Source organism: Neodiprion pinetum, chromosome 4 (assembly GCF_021155775.2).
Source record: "Neodiprion pinetum isolate iyNeoPine1 chromosome 4, iyNeoPine1.2, whole genome shotgun sequence".
NCBI classification, from domain to species: domain Eukaryota; kingdom Metazoa; phylum Arthropoda; class Insecta; order Hymenoptera; family Diprionidae; genus Neodiprion; species Neodiprion pinetum.
In genome coordinates, this window is record NC_060235.2 from 28085147 (window position 1) to 28107496 (window position 22350).

General features: G+C 38.4%; 2 protein-coding genes across 3 annotated transcripts in view; one reads left to right on the forward strand and one right to left on the reverse strand.

Moving 5' to 3' along the window:
- LOC124217133 (UPF0547 protein C16orf87) lies at positions 1 to 3047 on the forward strand. The gene is made up of 4 exons (XM_046622448.2): positions 1 to 333; positions 1177 to 1365; positions 1648 to 1876; positions 2050 to 3047. Exons 1-3 carry the CDS (start codon positions 283 to 285, stop codon positions 1873 to 1875), a joined length of 468 nt encoding a protein of 155 aa, XP_046478404.1. The 5' UTR covers positions 1 to 282; the 3' UTR covers position 1876; positions 2050 to 3047.
- The window catches only part of hrm (solute carrier family 16 member hermes), a 27816-nt gene continuing 7624 nt past the window's right edge, over positions 2159 to 22350 (reverse strand). Inside the window, exons 3-7 of one of the 2 annotated variants that reach the window (XM_046622439.2) lie at positions 21971 to 22123; positions 7197 to 7412; positions 6901 to 7027; positions 6497 to 6676; positions 2159 to 6334 (exon numbers count right to left, since the gene is read on the reverse strand). In XM_046622439.2, coding sequence (XP_046478395.1) covers positions 5113 to 6334; positions 6497 to 6676; positions 6901 to 7027; positions 7197 to 7412; positions 21971 to 21989 — 1764 coding nt within the window. In that variant the 5' untranslated portion in view covers positions 21990 to 22123 and the 3' untranslated portion in view covers positions 2159 to 5112. The remainder of the gene's footprint in view (positions 6335 to 6496; positions 6677 to 6900; positions 7028 to 7196; positions 7413 to 21970; positions 22124 to 22350) is intronic. The other variant, XM_046622438.2, reaches the window with a different exon arrangement.

Below are 22350 nucleotides of genomic sequence, written 5' to 3' on the forward strand. Positions count from 1 at the left end.
CGACAACGACAATTATGTCTATTATTTCATTTTATTTATGGCGCATTCCCTGTCAATACATAATCGTCGTTGTCGCCGATGCAATCATTTTACGGCTTTTCGCAGTTTAAAATTAATGATGGGATGGCTAGCCTGCGGAAAGCAGACGAAGAACTTGAGTGATGATGCCGAGTCGGCGGTTACCGACTGCGAACTTTCGTGCATAAATATTTTCTTGCGATCGTGAATTTAATGTAAAATATGAATTGAAATTTATAGTGAATTTAAACGAAAAATCAAAAAATGGCCAAAACTAAAACGATAAGCAAAGGTTGCCCGAAATGTGAATTTCAGGTAAATTTCAACTTGACTCGTATTGCCCTTGTTTACATTCATAACCTCTACTGCCCATTGTTCACTTTTCAAAATAAGCTGTATCATTTGTGTATCCGCACTACTTAGTCACAGAAATTTCACAGGCACGCCTGTCCAATGGTTTTTCACACTATTTTGAGTATGTCAGTTTTATTCAATTCCTTATCCCAAATCCAGTCATAAATACAAGAATAACTCTCAATCTCCACACTATTCAATAACAATGGAGATATCAGAATGCCTTATTGTTCGCTGTTGTTCTCATTCGTTAGGTATATAATGTTGATATTTTTATTCCATTTTAATTTTTCACCATCACAATGCCTTTTCAGATCCAAAATTTTGTTAAATCTTGCCTTTTATGCTTACTGGATTCACCAGATCAGATATACATTATAAATAATAAAATTATTCTTCAATTTAATTTCAAGAGCCAATTGCAGAATAAAATTTTATTTTCATGCTAATTTTACGGATTTATGTATATATATTTCTATCGAAAGGATCGGATTCTCTTATCTAGTTTGTAAACAGTATGAAAGTTTCTCTACTACGCAGAAATATATGAAAATTTCAAGCATAATAGTCAAATTGCTCGAGCATTTTTGCAATTTGACTCAAGAACAATAAATTCTAGATATATAAATTTCAAGAAACTCGATGATCTTTGTACACTTTAATTGAGAAACTAAAACTGTTGTCTTAGATTGTTTAGCAGTAACTTTTAAACATACTTTTATACTTGCTGAAAATGAGGAAACTGAATTTTTGTTACTTTAATTATCATAACCACTATTCACCCGATGTTTTGAAATTTTTTAGGTCCCTGTGGCCTGCAAGGCCTGTCCTTGTGGCCATTCGTTTTTCAATGCACGTCGGAACTCGATTAAGAGTCCTCCAAGCCCTGAAGGAGGGGTAATGAAAACTAGACGAACAAATCGCGTTAAGCGCGAGAAACCTAATTACTACGACGCTTTGGAATACGATAAGCAAACGAGGAAAAGTGCTAAGGTATTTGACTTTCTCTATACTGAACTTTTGTGTGAAAGTTACAAAACATTTAATAGATAAGTCACCTGAAATTCAATTAGAATATATTGAAATAAAGAACTTGCATACTTTCCAGGCTTATTCTTGATATCATTTTATCCAAAATTTACCGTCATTCTATTTAACTGAGGACTACGAAGTACTTTTTATATTTTTATTGCAGCTTTATTTTCTTGTTATCACACCTAAAGGTGATGTGACGGAATGATCTGTATCTAATCATTTGTATCTTTCGAATACCAGATTAAGCGCGCCGCGGAATTGGGAAACGATATAGACTGTAGGCAGCTCAATAAAAAAAAGAAGAAACGGGGTAAAGGCAAGGGTAAAGGAGGTGGAAGCAGCGGAGCAGGAGATGATGACGATGAACCAGAAGGTGTCAGTGCACTTTCACCTGATAAGCAGCTCACTTGTTCCCTCATTTTACAAGAGTTGAATAGCAAAATGAGTATGGTTGCATGGAAACCATGAGGTGCGTGTTTGGTATTGTCAAGTTTTTACGGACAACTATATTTGCTAACGAATTCAGAAATTTTATGAAATATCTGTTTTTTGTTACGTTACTTGTGATAGAATTTACCTGTTCATGTCTTAATAAATCAAAGCACTGGTGTTTATGTTACCATCATTTCATTTCTGTTATAGGAAATATACGTGGCATTTTTTAAATGTGCTAACTTTCAATGGAAATACAGCGATGTGACGCTGGGAGCAGTATACGACGATCTAGAATTGGTATTTTTTTCGGTATTCGTATCTTGCATTGGGCTGTTCAGCCTTATACTATATATGAGCAGTTACATAATTAATGTAATTAATTTTCCTGGTAGACTGTAAACTATTAAATATGACTTACAAAATGTCCTTCTCTTTCAATCCTGAAAAAGTTACGGACCAAGTAAAAATATGCTGACAAAGTTTTGTACCGTTAAAATCATCTATAATCACCAATGAATTTGAAAGTAATCAAAATAAACGCAAATTGTTGAACTCTTACTCATGAGTTGATAATGGACAGAAAAAAACGCATGATTATTGTAAGTACGATGCAGTATAATCACGCATATTCAATGTTTGTCTATCATACTATGAATTAAAAGTTCGCAATAAAAATCTGAAAGACATGCATAAACACCGGTAAAAACTATAATATTTATTTGTTGAAATATGTAGCCAGTTTATTATAATTTTGACGATGCAAATGTGTGTCTAATCCAGAAAGTTCATTTTGGATTCGTTTTCAAATTTACTACATGCTGTGTGATTTCAAAATTGCGGCAATATCAAATCTACTTTTGTCTTGTTTGTTACAAAATAACGATTAGCTGTTTTCTTCTCATGATAACATTGTAAATTCTCATTGACGTACTGAAATGTTAACACTATCTTTAAAAAGTGAATATATGACAATTAAATGATGTATTTATGTACCCAGCCAACTGACTCGTGTACTTTGATTTCCCCACGTTTAAGAATGTACATAGGTATTTGTTTGTAGAGTTTGAACAATTTGCAAATAAGTTCTATGTCAAGGACCAGAAGTACTACAAGAATATGAATAATTTATTCTATTTCTGTAAGGCAAACAATGACAAACATCGGTCAGCATCTTTGAACCTCTGGTAGATATCATTTGATTTCTATTGATTTGAAAAAAGATATTATGAAATTTCACCGACAAAATTTGTAAAATATTTCAGAACAACAATTATGTGACCAAGTACTTTTACGTAGGTCTTCTCCACACGGGTCAATCCTATCATTCGCAACATTTCAGAGGATTTAACTTCTAACATTCTCGTACGTATGATTCGATAACAATTATTTTCTCTAGACTAAATGGAAGTACATTATTTAGAAGTGCAATCTAGTATTCAATTGAAATTTAGTCAAACGTAGCTGCATGAAATTAAACATAACAGTAAATATATATTTCAAAAACTTCCCGTGTAGTCATCATCTCTTACTATATTTGCAAGCAAACACAAACTGTTTATAGGCACAGCCAGAATTATGTTCGGATATGCGAACGTACTATTCAAGCCAACACATTTCAGTAAAATCAAAGAAATACGATGCTGTACTAAATTACAATCCGTAATCTTTGTTCATTATTATTATTATCATTAGACGAAAGGCGGTCTCTCGAAACTGTTGCTTTTGTTTTTTGTTTTTTTACCTACAGTCACAAGTTTTGTTTTTATACAAGTGAGAACGGCAATAGTAAATACAAAGCCTGTATGGCAATTCGTCGTATATTATTTTCATCGTTCTGCTCAAATATGATTAATCTATAAAAATTTGAGTAGGTATTGTTGTTAATATTTGATACCTTGGCATGCGAAGAATAATAATAAAGATACTAACGTGCTGAATTATACATACACACCCCCATCCATTATACATCCATACATATACTACACTTAAATTGACTGATAATTATACCAGCGCTGATCATCACCTAACATATAACATAATTCGTGCTGTAACATCTCGATTATGTAAGTGTACGAAGTATTTGGCTTTTTAGAAAATTAGTTTTATTATAAAAATTGTAATTAAATAGTCATTATAGTGAATACTCCCTATCGAAGTTATGACAGAATGTCATTGAAATTTATTGAATCTCAAATCATAGACTGTCTATGCCTTTTTGCAGAGATCGAAATATAGAGAATACATCTCTCGTATGTATATACATTATACATAAACATCATCGTTATACCCCTTATACCTACACGATGGTATACACATGTACTGACACCTATTCAACGTATTCTAAATACGTTTCTTAAATGTATATAATACTTTCTATATAAAAACTTCAGTGGAGTTTATCATTATTATAAGTAATTTACAGGCACCGTATATGTATGTATATGTAATTTATAATACCTATACTGAATTTTTAAATATATACATGAATTATATAGTTCGCGGAAAAGTAGTAATTAAAATTACCGATATTTTCTCGCAACATTATACTTTCGTACTGTGCTGTATAATTAGATGTTTGATTAATTGTGAGATGCGATTACTTACAGTGAATATAGAAGGTAAGAGAAAGTATAATAATAAAATCAGGATCGCACAAGTTTAAGCATGACTAAACTTATTGCAAGTGAGATTAGACACGTGTGTACTATATCCAAAATGAACACTGCTTATTACAACTAATATACCTATTATAATATGATTTGTTTAATGATTTGGCGTCCACATGACATTATATTATAGAGGCAATTATGATTTGGCGATATAAGTGTCAGACATTTTATACGCGATACATATATAATGTATATGTATATTATGGTAGCGATTAATCTACTTGAATGATCCGATGACGATCGCGTTTAATGCGTGCTGAAGTTGTCTTAGAAATTGACATATAAAATATAATTTTAGTCCACTACTGACAGTGCGATTGTAGTCATACGATGATAAGGATAATTGTTAAAGATGTAATAGATGATATACATATAGTAGGTCGCACTAAATCACAGAGTTTGCAAACTCACTCTTATCATATCACTTGCGTAACTTTCGTACCACCATTATAATATATGGTATAATTGAGAAAAAATGTATACATATAATATACGGTAATATGTATCATGTGAAACTGAAGATTAAATATTTATCCCTGAACGTTACCGCCTCGAGAATACGATCTAGGATCAAGAATGTGCGCGATTTAGGGTATTGGTGCTATAATTTTTGTGCGGCAGCTTGCTCGTTAGCTAGATCTCTCGCTTGCTTTCTGTAAATAAAGGGTACGAATCCCCAAAGTGATGAGCCAGCAACGAGTACGAGGCCCAAGATGGTAAAAATCGGACCATAGCTCCCGATCTCTTGGAAGACCAATCCGCATATCGGTGGTCCAACCAGCTGTATGATACCGTTAACAAAAAGTGATATCCCGTAAGACGATGTGAGCTTTTCCATCCCCAACATGTCTGCCATTATGACGGCTGTAATACCGACGTAAATTCCCGAGGAGAGGCCGAAAATCGCGCAGTAAACAGCCAGCATTGTGTAGGTGGTGGCGAAGGGCAGAAGAGCTAGTGATATTCCGGAAATTAGAAGACCGCCGACGAAGTACCAATGCTTCGGCATTATCTTGATGTCGGACATGGCGGATCCGCCGATTCGCCCCGTTAGATCGAGGATCGATACGATGGACAGAAGCAGAGACGACATGCTCTTGTCGAAACCGAGCTTTATCGCGTAGGCGGGAAGAAGTATAACGAAGTTGGTATAGCTGACGGCGTTGGTCGAGTTCGATATGAGAATTACCAGATAAATGGGATCCTTCAACAGACTGACGTCGAAGAACTTGTTCTTCGACTCCTGTTTCTCATCCAATTCCCCCGGTTTCTTTTCCGGTGACTTTCTGAAGGTGCTCGATATCGCGTTCAGCGTCAAGGTCGAGGCGTGCTCGGGGTGGAGGGCCGACAGCGTGCTGCCGTGATACGGCGTGCTTATGTAGTTGAAGGACGAGGCGCTCGGTGACCTTGGAGGTGCTCGCCTACTCCTCAATTTACAACTCTCGAAGTCACCCCGCTCAGGAACGACGTGCAGTGCCGGTGTGCTGTGCATTTGCCCGGCAGCAACGTCCTTCCCGACTGGCATGCTCACCTTTCGTGTTCTACCCTGAACCGGGGTGTTCCGATAGTTTTCCAAGGCCACGCTCGAAGCGCTCTTCGGCACCGTCGGATCCCGCCCGTTCGATTGCGGAACTATCAGCAGACTCGTCGGGTTCTTCTCCTCCTCCGGCGTCGTCACGTTTATCGATATTCTATCCGCCTCTTCCGGATCCTCCGTGTCCTCTGGACGTTTCGCTGGTACCAAGTGCTTCTCAACCGGGTCGTAAAGAAGCGCACAGGCCCAGACGTTCAGAGTCAGAGCGCCCATTATCAGCACGGCACCCCTGTTTTTGTGGAAAAATTTAATTTTCAGTTGTATTCCGTAGACGAAATCGAAAGTGATCTCAAAAGGCAGAGAAAGGTGGTCGAAAGGTGCTAGATGTTATCAGGAACCACCTCCTGAGGTAAAGAAAAATATTAAACTCTGTCCGTTGTTTTCATCTTACCTGTAACCGTACTCTCCCAAAAGTATTTGGAGCACAGGTGGTAAGAATATTGATCCAAGGGCGCTCCCAGAAATACATAGACCGTTAGCAAGTCCCCGTAATCTCAGAAAGTACGATGTGACTATGTAGACCGTTGGCGGGAAAGCCAAACCTGCACCAATTCCCACGAGGACTCCGTAGCTGGTGTAAAAAGTTTTTTTCTCATCAAATAAAATTTGCTTTTGCGTATAACGTGTTACAATTCGGTGTTATTTCAAGCACTCGAAATCAGTATTTCGGAAATAGAACGATCCACGATTATTGTTTCAGGCAAAATACGTCATTTTGTACTATTCTATTGGTACAAACGGTTTACACGTTTGAAAGCTTTTTCCAAACAATTCTTACAAAAATGTGATATTTACCTCACGCAAAGATATCCGACCGAACTTGCAAAGTAACTCAGCATCATTCCAGCTGCAGCGAATGTTCCACCGATAAGTGTGACTGTCCTGTACGAATATCTCACAGACAAGACGCTGGACAGTGGTCCTAGAAAATCAGAGTGATTATAGTTTTACATCGACAATAATTGCGCATGGTACACCAGTGGAATATGCATGTGTATGATCTAATGCATTATGTTATTTTACGCAAGATTTCAATAAATTCTGGGAAAAAACATGATAGTAAGAGGGAGTTTTTGTGTTATGTATCTTACCGAGAGAACTGTAGAGGAAATAACAGAGAGCCGGAATCCATGCCGCAGCAGCTGGTGAAGAGTCGTTGAAGACTTCAAGGAACTCGACGAAAAGCACACCGAACGATTTTATTGTACCCGGGATTAAAACATTGACGGTGACGGAAGCGAGGAGCACCAGCCATCCCCATCCTCCATCCGGTGGCACCAGTTCTCCCTCCGCAGGCGCAGATTTTACTGTAACGATACGAAAGTCACCGATAAATTAATACTTTGGTAGGCTTAGTCCTTTGCTCTGTAAGACAAAGATTTTAACGTAGAAAATTGGCGTGATTCCAAATTTCCACTATAGAAATACTACATAAATCACGACTATTTTGCATAGTTTTTTCTAATGGAGCTGTTGACTCCAGACGGAAAAAAAAATGATTCATTACACCTAAACAAGTTTTAACCAATCGTAGGTCTTGCACTGTAAAAACAAATGGTTGCAACGATAATCGTCAAGGAATTTTCACAGTCTTGTGTATTTCTTATCGCGAATAGAATTTGGAATCAGCGAGGATTATAACTTGACATAACTTCGAGTTGTTGTGTGTGGCTTTGAATAACTATACCGTGAACTTAGAGCGAGTTCAAAAGACATTTCGGAAAGCAGCGTAACCGACCTGAGGAGGGTTTACACCCTGGATTCACCTTGTGATGAATATTTCAAGTATACAACGTATAATTCGTATGTTCTATATTGACCGAGGACACAGAGTTGGGTGTATAGAACAAATACAAGCGTACGCAGTCTACCTGAATACAATAATTCGGTGTATCTCGAGAATTACCTCGAAAGCAAAAGCCCTTGGAATTGTATTAATAATAACTGGATCGCATCCGTCAGTTCATGAGGAATTTTTTAATTGCACGCGGTTAACGATGAATAAGTTGTTTATTATAGCCTTCGTGATACGTTGTAAAAACAAAAAAAAAACCACACATCAATTCTTATCGTATTTTGTGGAGGGATCATTCTAAAAAGTTTACGAATCTGCTAAGATGTATTTTGCACAATCCGAATAAGGTTAACGTGGATTTTTTTTCCGTGCAAACAAAACATCTAAACTGAACTCGTCGGAGTTGGCATAACGGATATCTAATAAAACAGTATAACCGTATGCGAGAGGTTTGAATGCATAAAAACGTTGCGTACTGCTTATAATACGTATCATATATCAAGGAATATATTTAACCGTTCAACGGAAACAAGATTAACTTATCACTTGAAAACAGGCCACTAGACGTTGTTTCCAGGTTGTTCGAAGTAACAATTTTATGGCTATGTCACATGCTCGGACCAATTCTGCTTAACAAGCAGTTAAATTTACGTGCTATAGTATTAAATCCCATGGAAATTTTCATCTCAATGGTATACCTATGTATACACATATACATATGTGACAGATTGAAACAAAGGCGAGGTAATTAATTCGATGAGGCTGCATACGCTGCGGTGCAGAACACAAATATAACATCGGAGAGAAATATCGTCATAAATTCATGACATAAATACCACTCCTCACCGAATACGTTATTTGCCGAGGTCACGTTAACAAGAAAAGGTTAATTGCAATCTGAGGAGTCTGCGTGTAACGTAACTTCACACCACAATAACGTTGCCATTAGTCACCCGAAACTATAAAATCGACGAGTAAATTAAATTTGTCGAAAGTAAAAATGAATTGGAAAAATTAGCGTTCATTGCCGAAAGGATCTCGATAATTTTACTCCAATTACTCCAATAAAATATACTTGACCAGTGCTTTCCTCCTTTATCTTTGACTTGCGAAATCCACGGTTCTTTTCACACGTCCAGTAACGTTCATTAATAGGTTCTCTGCAGTCTTTACATAGAAATTTTGCGATCAACGTATCGTTTGTTTCTCCTACCACTTGCGTCGCTAATAATTGGCACATGAAGTGTAATTAGAAACGAAACTCGGTCCAGTTTTGATTCCATAAAATAGTAGCCACTGGAAAACTGAATACACATTACTGTATCACATGTACAATATATGCATACGGCAGCAGCATCGAAGCTCACAAAAGCCGCCGGTGAGTCTGCCAAGTGCATGAGTAATTCCCTCGCACGTGGCGGGAATTCATCTACTTTCCTTTCACCTCTAGGTAAATAAATAGAACAAGAGAAGGAGAGAGTAGAACGTCATTGCTAATTGGCAAGTGTCCAGCTGGTGTCGATTCACCCACGCGGTCAAACAGGTGGAACGGATTATATATTTGCATGACTCTCGAATATTGTACGGATGGGTAGCAGAAAATCAATGCCTGTGACCAGCTTTCGAATGACTCTCCGATAACGAACTCCGTCAATAATTTCAATACGCATATTTGTACACTTGTCATGTAACCTTTCAATTTTTCTTCATCTATTCATCTAATTATTAGCTCGGTGTCATTTTCTTAACCAATACCACCTAAGCTTTATGGAGTAGACAGCGATGATTAGAACATCTTCGTTGAAAAAACAACAAGTGTTTTAATTTTTCAAAGCGCAGACGGCACGGCTCGCTATAATCTGCGTCTTGCTGACAAGGTCGTAGCAAGTCGATACAATGGTTTAGTCACTTACTGTCTTACTCTACTATGCGACATGTGGCAATACATGATATATCTCTCCTCGTGAACTGCGAAGTTCACCGCAAATTTCAAGGTAAAAGGTCTAACTTCGACACGAAGCTCTCGGTGATACTTTATTTACACTAAGTTTTTTTCTGCCCAGCTTATAAATGAACGAATTGAAATTCAATGAAAGCAATCTCCAGTTATTCTAGCCACAGTCCATCATTCGTGATAGTTTTGTAGTTCGGATCACTTTGCTGGTATAAAATTATACGAGGTGTTTCAATTTCTATGAAGATTTCTAAAAAATTATGGAAATTATTTTCACCAGGGTAGCTCCAATCAAGCTTTGGGATAATCAATTTTGCGGAGAGTGCAACGTTGGATAGTCATGATTCGCGTTTCGATGATAAACGAGGTGCAAATAACACTTATAAATGATATACGAGCAGCTCGTATGTTGCAGCAGTATTCCTCGTGTATTCATGAAAGTGTGTAACAGACTCGGTGACGGCGACGGAGAATTCTGCGAATTGGAATTTCCTGTATATTCTACAAATATTTGCAATTCATGGTTTCTACTTGCGCAATCTCGCCTGCAATGCATCGGAAAACGCCGTTCTGCACTTTTTAACATGCGTCACGACATACGGGCGTGAATTTCTGGAGTAGCAGGACGCGTGCCGCATTTCAATACATATTCGTCGATTTCTACAGTGTTGGTTGATTTTGTTGTATAATTATTATGGGAATTTGCTTCCTCGAGACAAAATAAGACATCATCTTTCATTTCATGGCTATCCGATGTCGAGTCCAAGACTCGGATTGTCAATTTGTCGTGTACCGAACCTTCGTGCAGTTAGCGATACAATTTCTATGTCGATCTGAGTCGCGAAGAGAATGGAAGAGCGAAAGCGTCGCCTTGACCCACATACCGTTTTACGTGCGCCCACTTAAACCATAATAACTAATCACGTGGAAGCAGTCTGTAGGTGTATAAACGTGCCCAAAAGTTGCGTGCACAAAATGATTTACCGACTCTCACAATCAGGGACGATGAACGTGTTTGAGTGTGTCTCGTTTTTTGATAAGCCCGCGACAACGAGAACCCAAGGTTTTCATATTGGAACAACATTAATTTCGGACTTGTGATAATTGCGAGATGAAATTTCAGCACTGATTATTTCATGAATATCAAAAGTCAGTGCAGTAGGCATTGGAGACACGATGCAGTGATGATAAACCTCGTCAGCGTGATATGGCTTTTTATAAAACTGTCCTTGATAATATAATACGGTCAAACAACGAATCTTCGATTACGAATGTATTATTGAGTGCAGCAGCGTTGTACGTGTAAAGTATGTATTTATACAGTGGCAGTCGGCTGATACGATAACTCAATTACGGAACAATACCAGACCGTTTTATTACGACAGACAATGAGTAAAATACCACTTGAAAGATTATGAGTAGTATCGTAATTATTCGAGCTGAAGATAAGAATTCACGCGAGAAAATTTCAACAAACTTATATAAGAAGCGTAGTTTGCTTTAAATCTTTCGAGATTATTCGTAGAACAAACGTGGAAAGTCGATTCAACTTTTAATACCTAATCACAGTAACTTCAGTTCCGCGGTATGTGTGCATAAAAATTTGATAAAGTTTGTTGGAACAAGTGATTGTGATATAAATTAAACAATTTACACATACTGTTACGTTAGCAAACAGAAGTAATAAAATAAAACCGCATTCGTTCTTATCCAGCGGTTGACGACGTTCACGGAGAACAATGTGCTCGTTAATTATATACCTATAAACATTTGATCGTACGTATCGTTGAACAGCCTTCTCAATGCTGCGATTGCATAAGAAAAACAATGAGTCGATCGCGTCGTTAGCACGGAAAATTTTTTCATCCGGTAACCGAACAACTCACGATCGAGAGTGTCAATTGCAGTGGAACGAATGTCACGAGATTCTGACGATTCGGCGGATCGGCCATAGCAAAGTGAATATAGACAAATGAGAATTATACTATCAGAGGTATCGCATCTCCAATGATTTTTATACAGCAATTAATAGCATATGCCAGACTTTGAATGATTGAAACGATGAAAGATATCGACGATCAGTCATCTTCGGCGACGGGACACGGATCGCAGTCTTTTATATCATCGCTCGATGACAAATCGGTGACCCCTATTTCCGTGTCATCCGGATTCGAACCCTTTCCAGACTCCCCGGCACCGGCACTACGGCCATCGGTCGTGATTTTACTGGCACCGGAAGTGGCTCCGAGACTGTCAACCACACCGAGACCGAGTTGATGGGAGGGCTTTGAGCTCCCAGCCGCTGATAGTCCAGCGTCGGTGGCGGTTTCTTGCTTCCTTGTTTGGCTGCCTCGGCCAATGTCTGTTGCCGAGAGGACGACGAGGACAACGGCGCAGACAGCGATAGCCAAAAAGGAGTATATCATGCTCCAAACGAAATTAGACACGCAGCCCGAAAGCTCGCTGTATATCATCCAGCCGAGGGAGCAGCATATCAAAGTTCCACCGAGCCAACTTGCTCCCCGCATAAGCTTGCAAGCCGTTCTGCCACAGCGTCCACCGACAGATCTAAGCCAGCAGAGTCTACCGCTTATAATGCTAGGGTCAGTTCCTGTTTCCTGGCAAGACGGGTAGCTCAACTCCTGCTGGCGTCTCGCGTTCCCGCAATTAGTGCAACGTCTCGGCATTGCCAAGCCGTATGTTTAATATATGGTCAATGACTTCCAGGGACGAGTGATGCAGGTGGCTATTTCGTCCGGCAATTTCGATGCACAAATGTCTCGATATTCTGCAACTCGTCCTCCTCTAAGAGCTCGGCATAGTTGTTATCAAGGACATTGGCGTGATCGGAAATTGGAGATAATTTCTTCCCAGCACTCACGTCACCTTCTTCGATTTTAAAGAGAATCTCGTAGTCCCCTTGAGCTTGATTATGGTTTTTGGCAAAATTCTTATACTCGATGACGGATTTCTCCTCGTGGTGTAAAGCGTTTTTGCAAATCTCGCAGGGTGGCGAATCTTGAAAATCCGTCGTGAGGTCAGCCGCTGAAATATACTGGTCGATTTCGCTTTCCTTTGGTTTAGGTTTTGGACCACGGTAGCAGAGACCCAGATTAAACGAATGGTGGTGCACGGATGAACGACGTCTCGGTGTTGGGTTAATTTCGCTTAAATGAAGTCTGAGACGGTTAACGTTGCGGGTTCTTTCTTGAAGGATAACCGACAGGACCAGAGTCAAAGCCACAATATAAGCAGTCAATCTGTTCATACCCGAAGTGAAATGGGACGTCGTCTCCAGACTCTGAGAACCATTGAATACCTTCAACTTGATTTACGTACGGTTTTAAGGACACGGGACGATCCGAGACGCTCTGCAAAAAGCATCATGGGTACAACATTTATTTCTTTCAACGAAGGTCGGTGATAAATTTACGGATCGTTTTTCTTAGCGATTTTTGCTTTTATCGCAAAGGACAAGGGTCGACGAATTGCTTATATCATGAATGGACCAAAAATCACGCTATCAATCCACGGGCTTGACGCAATGTATCACCGCTTAACCCGTCGACGAGGCGTTTGTACCCGATATTACCTTTTAATTGGACGATAACATCCGGTCGTCTCAAAACGAATTTCTCCAAGGATTTAGATTATAGTAGATTCCAAATATGACTTCAGAGCCGTTCAAATTTCGTCCGCGGATTGGTTGTCTTGCAAGGTAAGCTTTGTGATAAGGTTTCGACAGTCAGAAAAGCGGAATTGGTTCTGTGCACATTCTATGCATATTTATCGAATACCGAAGTGTGTGAAGAGAATTTTTATGTGAATTTAACCGAATTTATACATCTTGAAGAAAGGTCTACAATAAATTTAGTTTAATTTGGTCGAAAGAAAAACGAGATATAACCGTTGAAACTTTAGTTGACGGTAAATTATACCCGATGAACGGTTGTTTCTTGGCTCAAACAAACAAGTCGATCGCACTGGCTCTGATCTCAGAAGAGGTCGCACTTCCTGTTACGCAAAGGTTGAAAAACTCGTTAAGCGTGCAAATAAATAACCGAACTTGTGGAAAGAAATTGTCTGTACGTAGAAACGGTTATTTTTATTCATCAATATACTCGAAGCCATAACAAAGCCGCTTCCAATCAAACGTGTGACTAAAAATAAATATACTCACACTTGTCGAGAACGTTTCGAAATATCGTACGCATCACGTAGTGAATGTACCTGAATATCGTGGGTAAGATATAATATCCAAAAGAGTGACGGCTACGCGATCCATTTTTATATAACAAATCTAGATACCGGTTCATCCGTATTATAAATCTTTCTCCAATCTTAATTACCTCGGACATCCCGATCAGGCGTGCCTGTAGTGGGAAAAGATAAAAACTATATAATACCTATTTATACACGAGCTAGATAAATCGAGTTATCGAAGTACGGAACGAGAAAGAAAAGAAAAGTAGTGCAGGTTATTCGTCCAGTGTCATCCTCTACTACAACTGCTATTCGTCGCTTCCATTCGAGTTCACCGTGTTTATTGAATCGGCACCGCGAAGCCCAGGCTAAATCATGTTTCCCGGGATTCGATTTTACCCGTAAATATATATATATATATATATATATATATATATATATATATATATATATACGAAATTACCTCTCACGACTTGGATGAAAACTCTTCCATCGACAAACCAACCGTAAATCGACCCCCTTTATACTGCACCAAGTGAAAGAGAAATTGGTATACGAGCATCGAGTAATACAGGTACAGTTGAAACTGCGAATCCAACAGAATTTAAAAAATATTCATTCGCTGGATCTGATTATGAAACTCGACGTGTAATAATTAACAGGTTACTTCAATTACTATTAAATATAATATTATTTAAATCAAATAGTGCACCTTAATAATAACACTGATTAGTTTAATCGTTTAACCACTCAATATGATCCAGGTTATAAGTTATTGTGAATCGTAGCATTTATTATACTAACCGTTCTACAAACGTTCTTGGTAAAAATCACAGGAAATTGAACTTGCTTGTATAGTAATTGTAGAGCGCAGATAACCGACCAGTCTCCATTATTGGACGCACGTAAATTTAAAGCTGTTCCTACTGCCCCTATAATAGCGCTATTATAGGACCTCGGTGAAAAACGACGAAATCTACTTTGATTTTTTAATATTATTAAGCGCCGGTCCATAAACAGCCACTTAGGGGTTTACTTTGGAGACATGAGAAAGCGCTAGAATCGGGCATGCGTTGAATAAAGGTAATTTCCAACGTTTTCTGTGGCTCCGATTTGCATGACTGGTCAAAAGAACACGATTCGTTTACCGAAGCACATTTAGTACAGCATTAAGCACGAGGGTTACAATTAGAGACAAAATTGATGTGAAATAAAAAAGAACCGTTACACAAAGCGCAGTGATACGCGTAAAGCATTTTAGGTGTACAAAAAATGGCTCATAATCGTCGTCATCATCATCGTCGTCAACGACGAAGGCCCGAGGAGGTTTCAAAATCACAGTGCTCGAGCTATTCGTGAGAAGGATGGTGAAGTTAGATAAAGTTATGGATACAAGCAGCACATAAGTTATACATGTAATATCGAGTTTATAGACTGCTCGACTTCCCCGTTATTCAGAACCCAGAGGTTGTTGCTTCCTGCACATGAGTCACGATACGCGATGTGAGAGGTCATTCAGCAGCTCGCAATGCAATCGCGCACTGGAGTTGCATTGGCCTGTTCTGCATCGGCCTTCAACCGATACAGACTGCGAGAAGGAAGCGATCGATAGTTTCTGCAAAAGTTTACATGTTTATGTAGACTGTAGACAGACGCAGAAAATAATAATTATTGAGAGATTGTGCAAAAAAATTTTTTTTTTCTCTTCAACAATCAATAGTGTAAATTCAAAGCGCTATTTCCGGTTTCAAGTTTCAACCATATAAATATTGTATAATTTCTTCTTTCGACTTGGGAACTAGACGAAGGCGACTTTTCAAATTTTTCATTATTCATGCTCTTTTAGTTTCAGCACAGCACGGTTCGTGCCTCGATGAAATTTCGAGGAAGCCGCAGGTCCATAAATAAACGTATTTACGGTATGTAAATGTGAAGCTGCGCGTATGTAGCTGTATCCAGAAAAGACGCAATGCATAATAATTAACAAGGAAGTTAGCAGCGGCAAGGTAGAACGAGTGACGTCACTGCATATCTATTGAACTGAAGTATTGTACATAGAGGCTGGAATATGAGGGCGATGTATAATGTAACATATACCTGCACATCGATCGGCCCTATAAAGGAATTGCTAACCTTCGTATAATATTGGTTTTATATGACAAATTTTATACCCGCAGCTTCGTAAGGTAATAATAACGATAATAATTGCATCGAATAGTGACAGTCTAATGTCTACCGAGATACAATAAATTGCGTCGACCGACAAGTTGAACTAAAATTTCCGATCAAATATTGATAAAGTCGATTCGTACGCTTGGCCTGTTTTTGAGACTTGGTGTCCTGCACCCTGCCATATATCTCATGCTTCCTATTTTAGTCTGCATGGAGAGATTTTTTACGCATCAAAGAAAAGAAATTCAAGTTGCCGCAGCAGATTTTACGTCTAGAACCAGCGATTACCATAATAATGAGCATTGAAATGAGGGATTGAAATTTTGAATTTGAAAAGTTCCGGAAGCACCGAATTCCGAATTTTTTGATGGTGAAACTTAAAGTAAAGTAAAAATTAACTTTCGGCATTTTACTCTACCGAAACATTATTTTTCGAAATCTTACATTTCGGAACTTTGAACCGTCGGGTTTCCGACCATTCGAAACTTTGTTGCTTCGTAAAAATTTAATTTCTTTACTTCAAGTTTCGCATCTTTTCAAATTTGGACCTTCACCCTCTCTCCCTCCCCCAAGTCTTGCAGAATGCATTTGTCCCTAAAATCACACCATTGTAATCAAAACTATCGTAATGAGATTGTGCTTGATTTGAAAAGAGGAATCGCGGTCTCGGAGCGTCTGTGAATGGAAAGGCGAGGGGAAAACAGGACAAAGACGTCGGAGCCGTCGGCACCAGTGCTTTTAAAAGCCGTATTGCATGGCCCGACGCATTTCTACATCGATCCGGTGGTGCGCTTCAACGAAAATGTGCTTTCTTATTCGACTCACCGCACATTGTCATTGAATAAGCGTCTATAATTTCTCCAGATATCTGCCCGAAGTCCTTCTCGCATCTTTAATTGAATTTCCTGTCGGATTAATATCGTGTGACAGTTTTGCAGAAGCAGAAAATCGATTTCTCTTTGTCGTCGCAGCGTTGGAGTGTAATAAAAAAACGTGAATTACTTGTAAGCTTATAATTAGGTTGCGACATCATTGCCGTTCGACGCGCATCGCTAGAAGGTTTTTTAATCATCTTGATTGAAGCTGTGGCTGGAATATCGCTTGAACCCGGCTGCAGGCGGTGCAGCGCATTCACCATATGTAACTATTTTTTGTGTTTACCTAATCCCGTTCAAGGAAGATGTTAGGTTAGAGTATAAATATGTCTGCACAAGACTTAGGCCGAGGTTCAATGCGCTCAGGGAACGGTAACAGAAGTTGAGAAGTTCCATAATAACTTCTCTATAATAATTACGAGGTTGAAGTTAGCAGCGTTATCGTTGCGAAACATTGGGGAAAAAATCATTTTCTTCTTACTTTTAATGTGACTTTTTAAGGAACGAAGATTTCAAAATAAAATATGCCTACGTTTTGCTGTATTACTGTTTAACAAATATCAACCAATTGCAAAATCACGGAATAACGGTTTTTTCCTCAGCATAAATCGTTACAATATCATTACTAACTTCAGTATGATGATAACATACGCGAAAGAGATGTAGTAAAGGTGACTTATTTCATACAAATAATTTTGGTCCGTCAAATTTTGGATCGGAATAAAATGAAAGTTGAAAATATTTTTGTAAATCAAGGATGAATGAGTCACAATAACGCGTTAACGCGAGAAAATTAAGAGAAAAATAGATAAACAAGCAGCAAGCTTCAGGGAATGAGTCCTAAAAAAAAATAATCCTATAAAATTACGCACTCCGCAATGAGAATCAGAGGACAAAGAACAACCTGTGCCTTGTTTAAGCTCGCTGAAAGCACTGCAACGATGCTACGTAAGGCATCGATTGTTGCCATGGGCCATGGGAAAAAGAGGGTTAGGTTTCGGGGTGCATTTGCAGGCCGGTCATTGTATCAGCGACGTTGGCAGAACTGCGACGACGATGGCGCGGGTTTATTCCATTTGGTCGGCGGAAATTTCCACCGTCGCCCCGAGATATCTGGAGGCAGTTCTCTTTAACCGCGGCCAGAATTATTCAACTGTTTCGCAACAGCTCTCACCTGGCTCTCGATACGCGGCAAAGATTTTGAAGGGTTTGCGGAGAGAAGTGTGAGAGACACGGGGGATTGGAATAATTCGATTCCGTCGCTGGTGAAATTAATTCTATAAATTTCTATGAAAGTTTCTACGAATTTTTAAGGACGTTTCTACGCAAAGGTACTCTAGGAACTTATTGTTAGATTTCGTAACTTTATGTGAGAAGGTATTAAAAGTATAAGAGTTTATAAGGAAATCGAGAGTCGAAGTCGAAATTTTCTAGTACAAAGACTTTCGGTGTTTGAACACAAATTTCAGCGATCAACAATCTGGAAGTAATTTCAGTTTGCACAAGTTGATGAAAAACAATTTGATCCTTCACCCTGATGTTAACAATAAGCGTCCAAGTTTGTCAGAGACGTTAATTAAGCGAACAATGTCTATACGTGATTATCTATTAAATTTTTCGCTCAAGGTTACGTTTTATCGATAAAGATGTTTCATTCAAGATTTAGAACGGACAAGCTTGCGGATAATGAAAAGACAGTACACGAGATGTGATTGTGGAATGAAGAAAATATTACGGGAAGTCAGGTTCAAATGTAAATAAAGATAAGAATTCTCAAGTGTCGACGCGTACATAGAAAATAGCGGAAAGTTCTTCTCGGCATTTACAGGTTTTTATGATTTACCACCAATCTAGAAATTGAAGTCTAGACGTCGCGCTGTTGAGTTTTTTCACTATCTTAAGGCGATCCAGCTGTACCTGCTCGTGTTTAACCAACTGAATACCCTGATGCAAGATACGATTTTAAAACTGTTGAAGTGAAATAGCGCTTGCTATTGGAATCGATCAAAATTTGAAGAAACCTGTTCGCCCTGTCGTTAAGGTAGTGAGATAAAAAAGCAAAATTGTGCAGATTCTAATCAATATTACGTATATATTGCAAGCGCCGTTCCACAATATCCAAATTGTTGAATGGTGAATGGAAATTCTTATTTACCTCACTATATTCAATATTAATCTAAAAACCTGCACAGTCATGGTAATTTCCTCAAGCATTGTATAGCTCTTGAGCTCCACTTCAAGCCGAAGCTTCGACTAAAAGCTGTCTTGCTTCACATATGGCACATGTTTTAAATAAACCACAGCTGATGGCGAGTACATGGAACCATAGCCTATTTAAAACCGTACCATACACTGGTAAAATTGTCTGTAAACATGCACTGCGGAGTCGGTTATACTAATTTTCTCTTAATTTCTATTCAACCAACCATCGAAACCATTAAAATAGTCTGATTTTCGAGGCTTTAATGGCGTGGAAAAGCTTATCCACAACGAATAGTACGCGCCAATGAGTAAACCGAGTTGGTCTCGCCACATCTTCTCAGTGGATATACCAACGCGTTTACAGTCTATTAAATTGTGAGCTCTTTCGATTCACCGAGCACGTGAATTGAGACGTGCCGCGTTTTTTACTCATCCTACAACTTACGTCCAGACACTTTGCGTGACAAATGACGCGTAAAAGACACTAAAGCTCGCCGAAGAAGACGCTAGATACCTGCATGACTTGGCATCGTTCGTCTGTGTCAACGGCATGATGTTTACTCATAACTACGACACTAGTTTGCTCAAACTGACAGTTCCCACCACGATACAGTTCGTCAGGTAGTTTTCCGCGTCGTAATTTGGAGTAAAGCAGAAAGGAACGAGACGCGACGAAATACTCACGGTATTCGAAGCTGGAGGATATCAAAAGTTACTCGAATATTGGTGAAAACAGATGTTACCAAACGTCGTTATCTACCGCCTTCTCGTATTTCACCATTCGTATGATTTAGAAGGATACGAGAACCACGATCGCGTCCTTTTTTCTCTCCGCTCTTGAAACAGATCTATTCGTGTGCGGTAAAAAAAAAAAAAAAAAATGTAGAATTTTTTACCCAAATACTGGGGATACTTGAACCTTGTCAGTTATGCATTATATCACGCATGCGTTGCAAGTGCATTCAACGAAACCTTCGTGCCTCTTCACAATAACATAACAACAATAAAGCGTTAGCTATAACTTTGACATAATGAAATTAAATTTACTTTGGACAAACACGACGTGACGTGAATATACGAATGAACCATATACTGATGGTGGGGGACCGTTTAGTTATTTTTTTCTTCTACTCTACACAACTTATCCATTATAGGTCTACAAAGAAAACTTTCAACAACTTGATAACTTCAGGTTATCCATATTATATGTTATATTATATATTATATTATATATTGCATTGTCATTCCCGAATTTGACGCGTCATACGGAGGAAATATTATACTGCATGCGATCCTTCCGCATAAAACGGATATTCGTTCTTATCGCTTCTTTACCGATAAAAATACACAATTTTTCGAGTAGGGTAGTAATGAGGTTTCTGTTGTCAACATTTTTTAGTTGCTCACCATGTTTTAACGTGCTTTATATTTAAAAATTTATCTATAGAGTAATTTGCGTTAGAGAGCTTTTCACGCGTGTCCAACGAAACGATCACAGTCTGCTTGACCAGCCGTGACACGAAGAGGGGTGAAAAGGGTATAATTGGATACTTGATAAAAGGTCACGGTCAAGTTTTGTGCTGACCATCACGGTCCGTACATGCATATACCTACCGGTATACATATACGATACATCTCGGTGTAATATGAAATGTGCAAATGCGAGTAATTCGTGTAATAAGCGAACAGACGGGTATGTATACATTATACATGCAAACGAGTCGCATCACATGCAACGTGCTTGAGCTCTGTTATAGTGGTGTAATTGAATAAAATTGATTATACTCTTTGATTCGGTTTAACAAAACCAATTTATCTTTAGACACACTCAACGAATTTTCATCGTTATGCAAAATAAGTCAAAATTTGTGCAGCAATATCACTTTTTACATTCGATATTTTCCTAATAACATGAAGTTTTTTTTCTCAACGGGAATGGTAAAACGTAATTGAATTATAAAAAAACAAAACCTATAATCATCCCACACAAAATTCTTTTCTTTCTTTAAATCACGACTTTGTCTGCGAAAATATTAGGCGCGGTCAAAGAAATTTTCCGTGTCCCTTGAATAAGTTTACCGTTTATCCAAGCTTATATTTAATCAAATGTAATGAAAAGATGATTGAAAAAATTCAACCTTGGAGACGATGAACGCTTTCGGGTAAGAATGTATATATATGTATATATATATAATGACTTCCAAATATTATCTTACCACGATTAATCTTCAACATAATGATGATAATTAATTGCACGGAAAATCGCAGCGCAATGGAATATTATTTCGCAGAACGTTCCTTTTTTTTTTTGTAGATCAGCTGTTATTCTATCATATCATGCAAGAATTACAACGATAATTATCGATGTTGCAGATAATTCGTACGTTTAAGTATTACATATTTTATACCGAGAGTGAAACACTACAGGTCATTAATAAAGAGTAACGTTGTTATTTGTTGTAGATAGTAATCGTCGAATGTATAACGACCTCCGTTTCGCAATCGACTTGCGATCTCCCAAGTTTTTTGAATATATTATACATGTACTATTATAAAATAGGTGCAAAATTATGCGTAGTCTTGTGAAATGCCCAAAAGTGAAAACACGCGAGAAGACAAGTCGTAACGTCTAATGATAAGCAATTTTTAGTTCCATGTTCTTACTAAGCACGGTCCTTGTCATGTCCCACGTGGGCGATTGCGCAATCTCTGCTACAGGACCTGCAGTTGCCTCTGGCTACTAGGAAAAGCAGCCTTATACTTCTCAATGGTGCTGCAGGATTAAGGTCGAGGCCACATGTCATCCCGGTTCCGTCTCTTCCGTTATACAGAGTAAATGTCCTTATTTGTAACGTTAATTTTTGCATAAAAAATGGCAGGTGCCATTTATTTAGGGAAATAAACACAGGGTAATAATTCAAACTGACAATTTATACTCAAGCTGTACGATTTTAAAAATGTCGTTCGAGAATATTGATAATTCTATAAATTGTAATACGGTATAATATAAGGTGTGCAGCAGCACACTGAGAAAAATATTTGTT

Excerpts from the sequence above, each read along its gene's own strand:
- LOC124217133 (XM_046622448.2), top strand. The coding sequence starts at position 283 with ATGGCCAAAACTAAAACGATAAGCAAAGGTTGCCCGAAATGTGAATTT. Across the intron at positions 334-1,176 it reads GCCCGAAATGTGAATTTCAG|GTCCCTGTGGCCTGCAAGGC; the intron begins GTAAATTTCAAC and ends GAAATTTTTTAG. Across the intron at positions 1,366-1,647 it reads AAACGAGGAAAAGTGCTAAG|ATTAAGCGCGCCGCGGAATT; the intron begins GTATTTGACTTT and ends TTCGAATACCAG.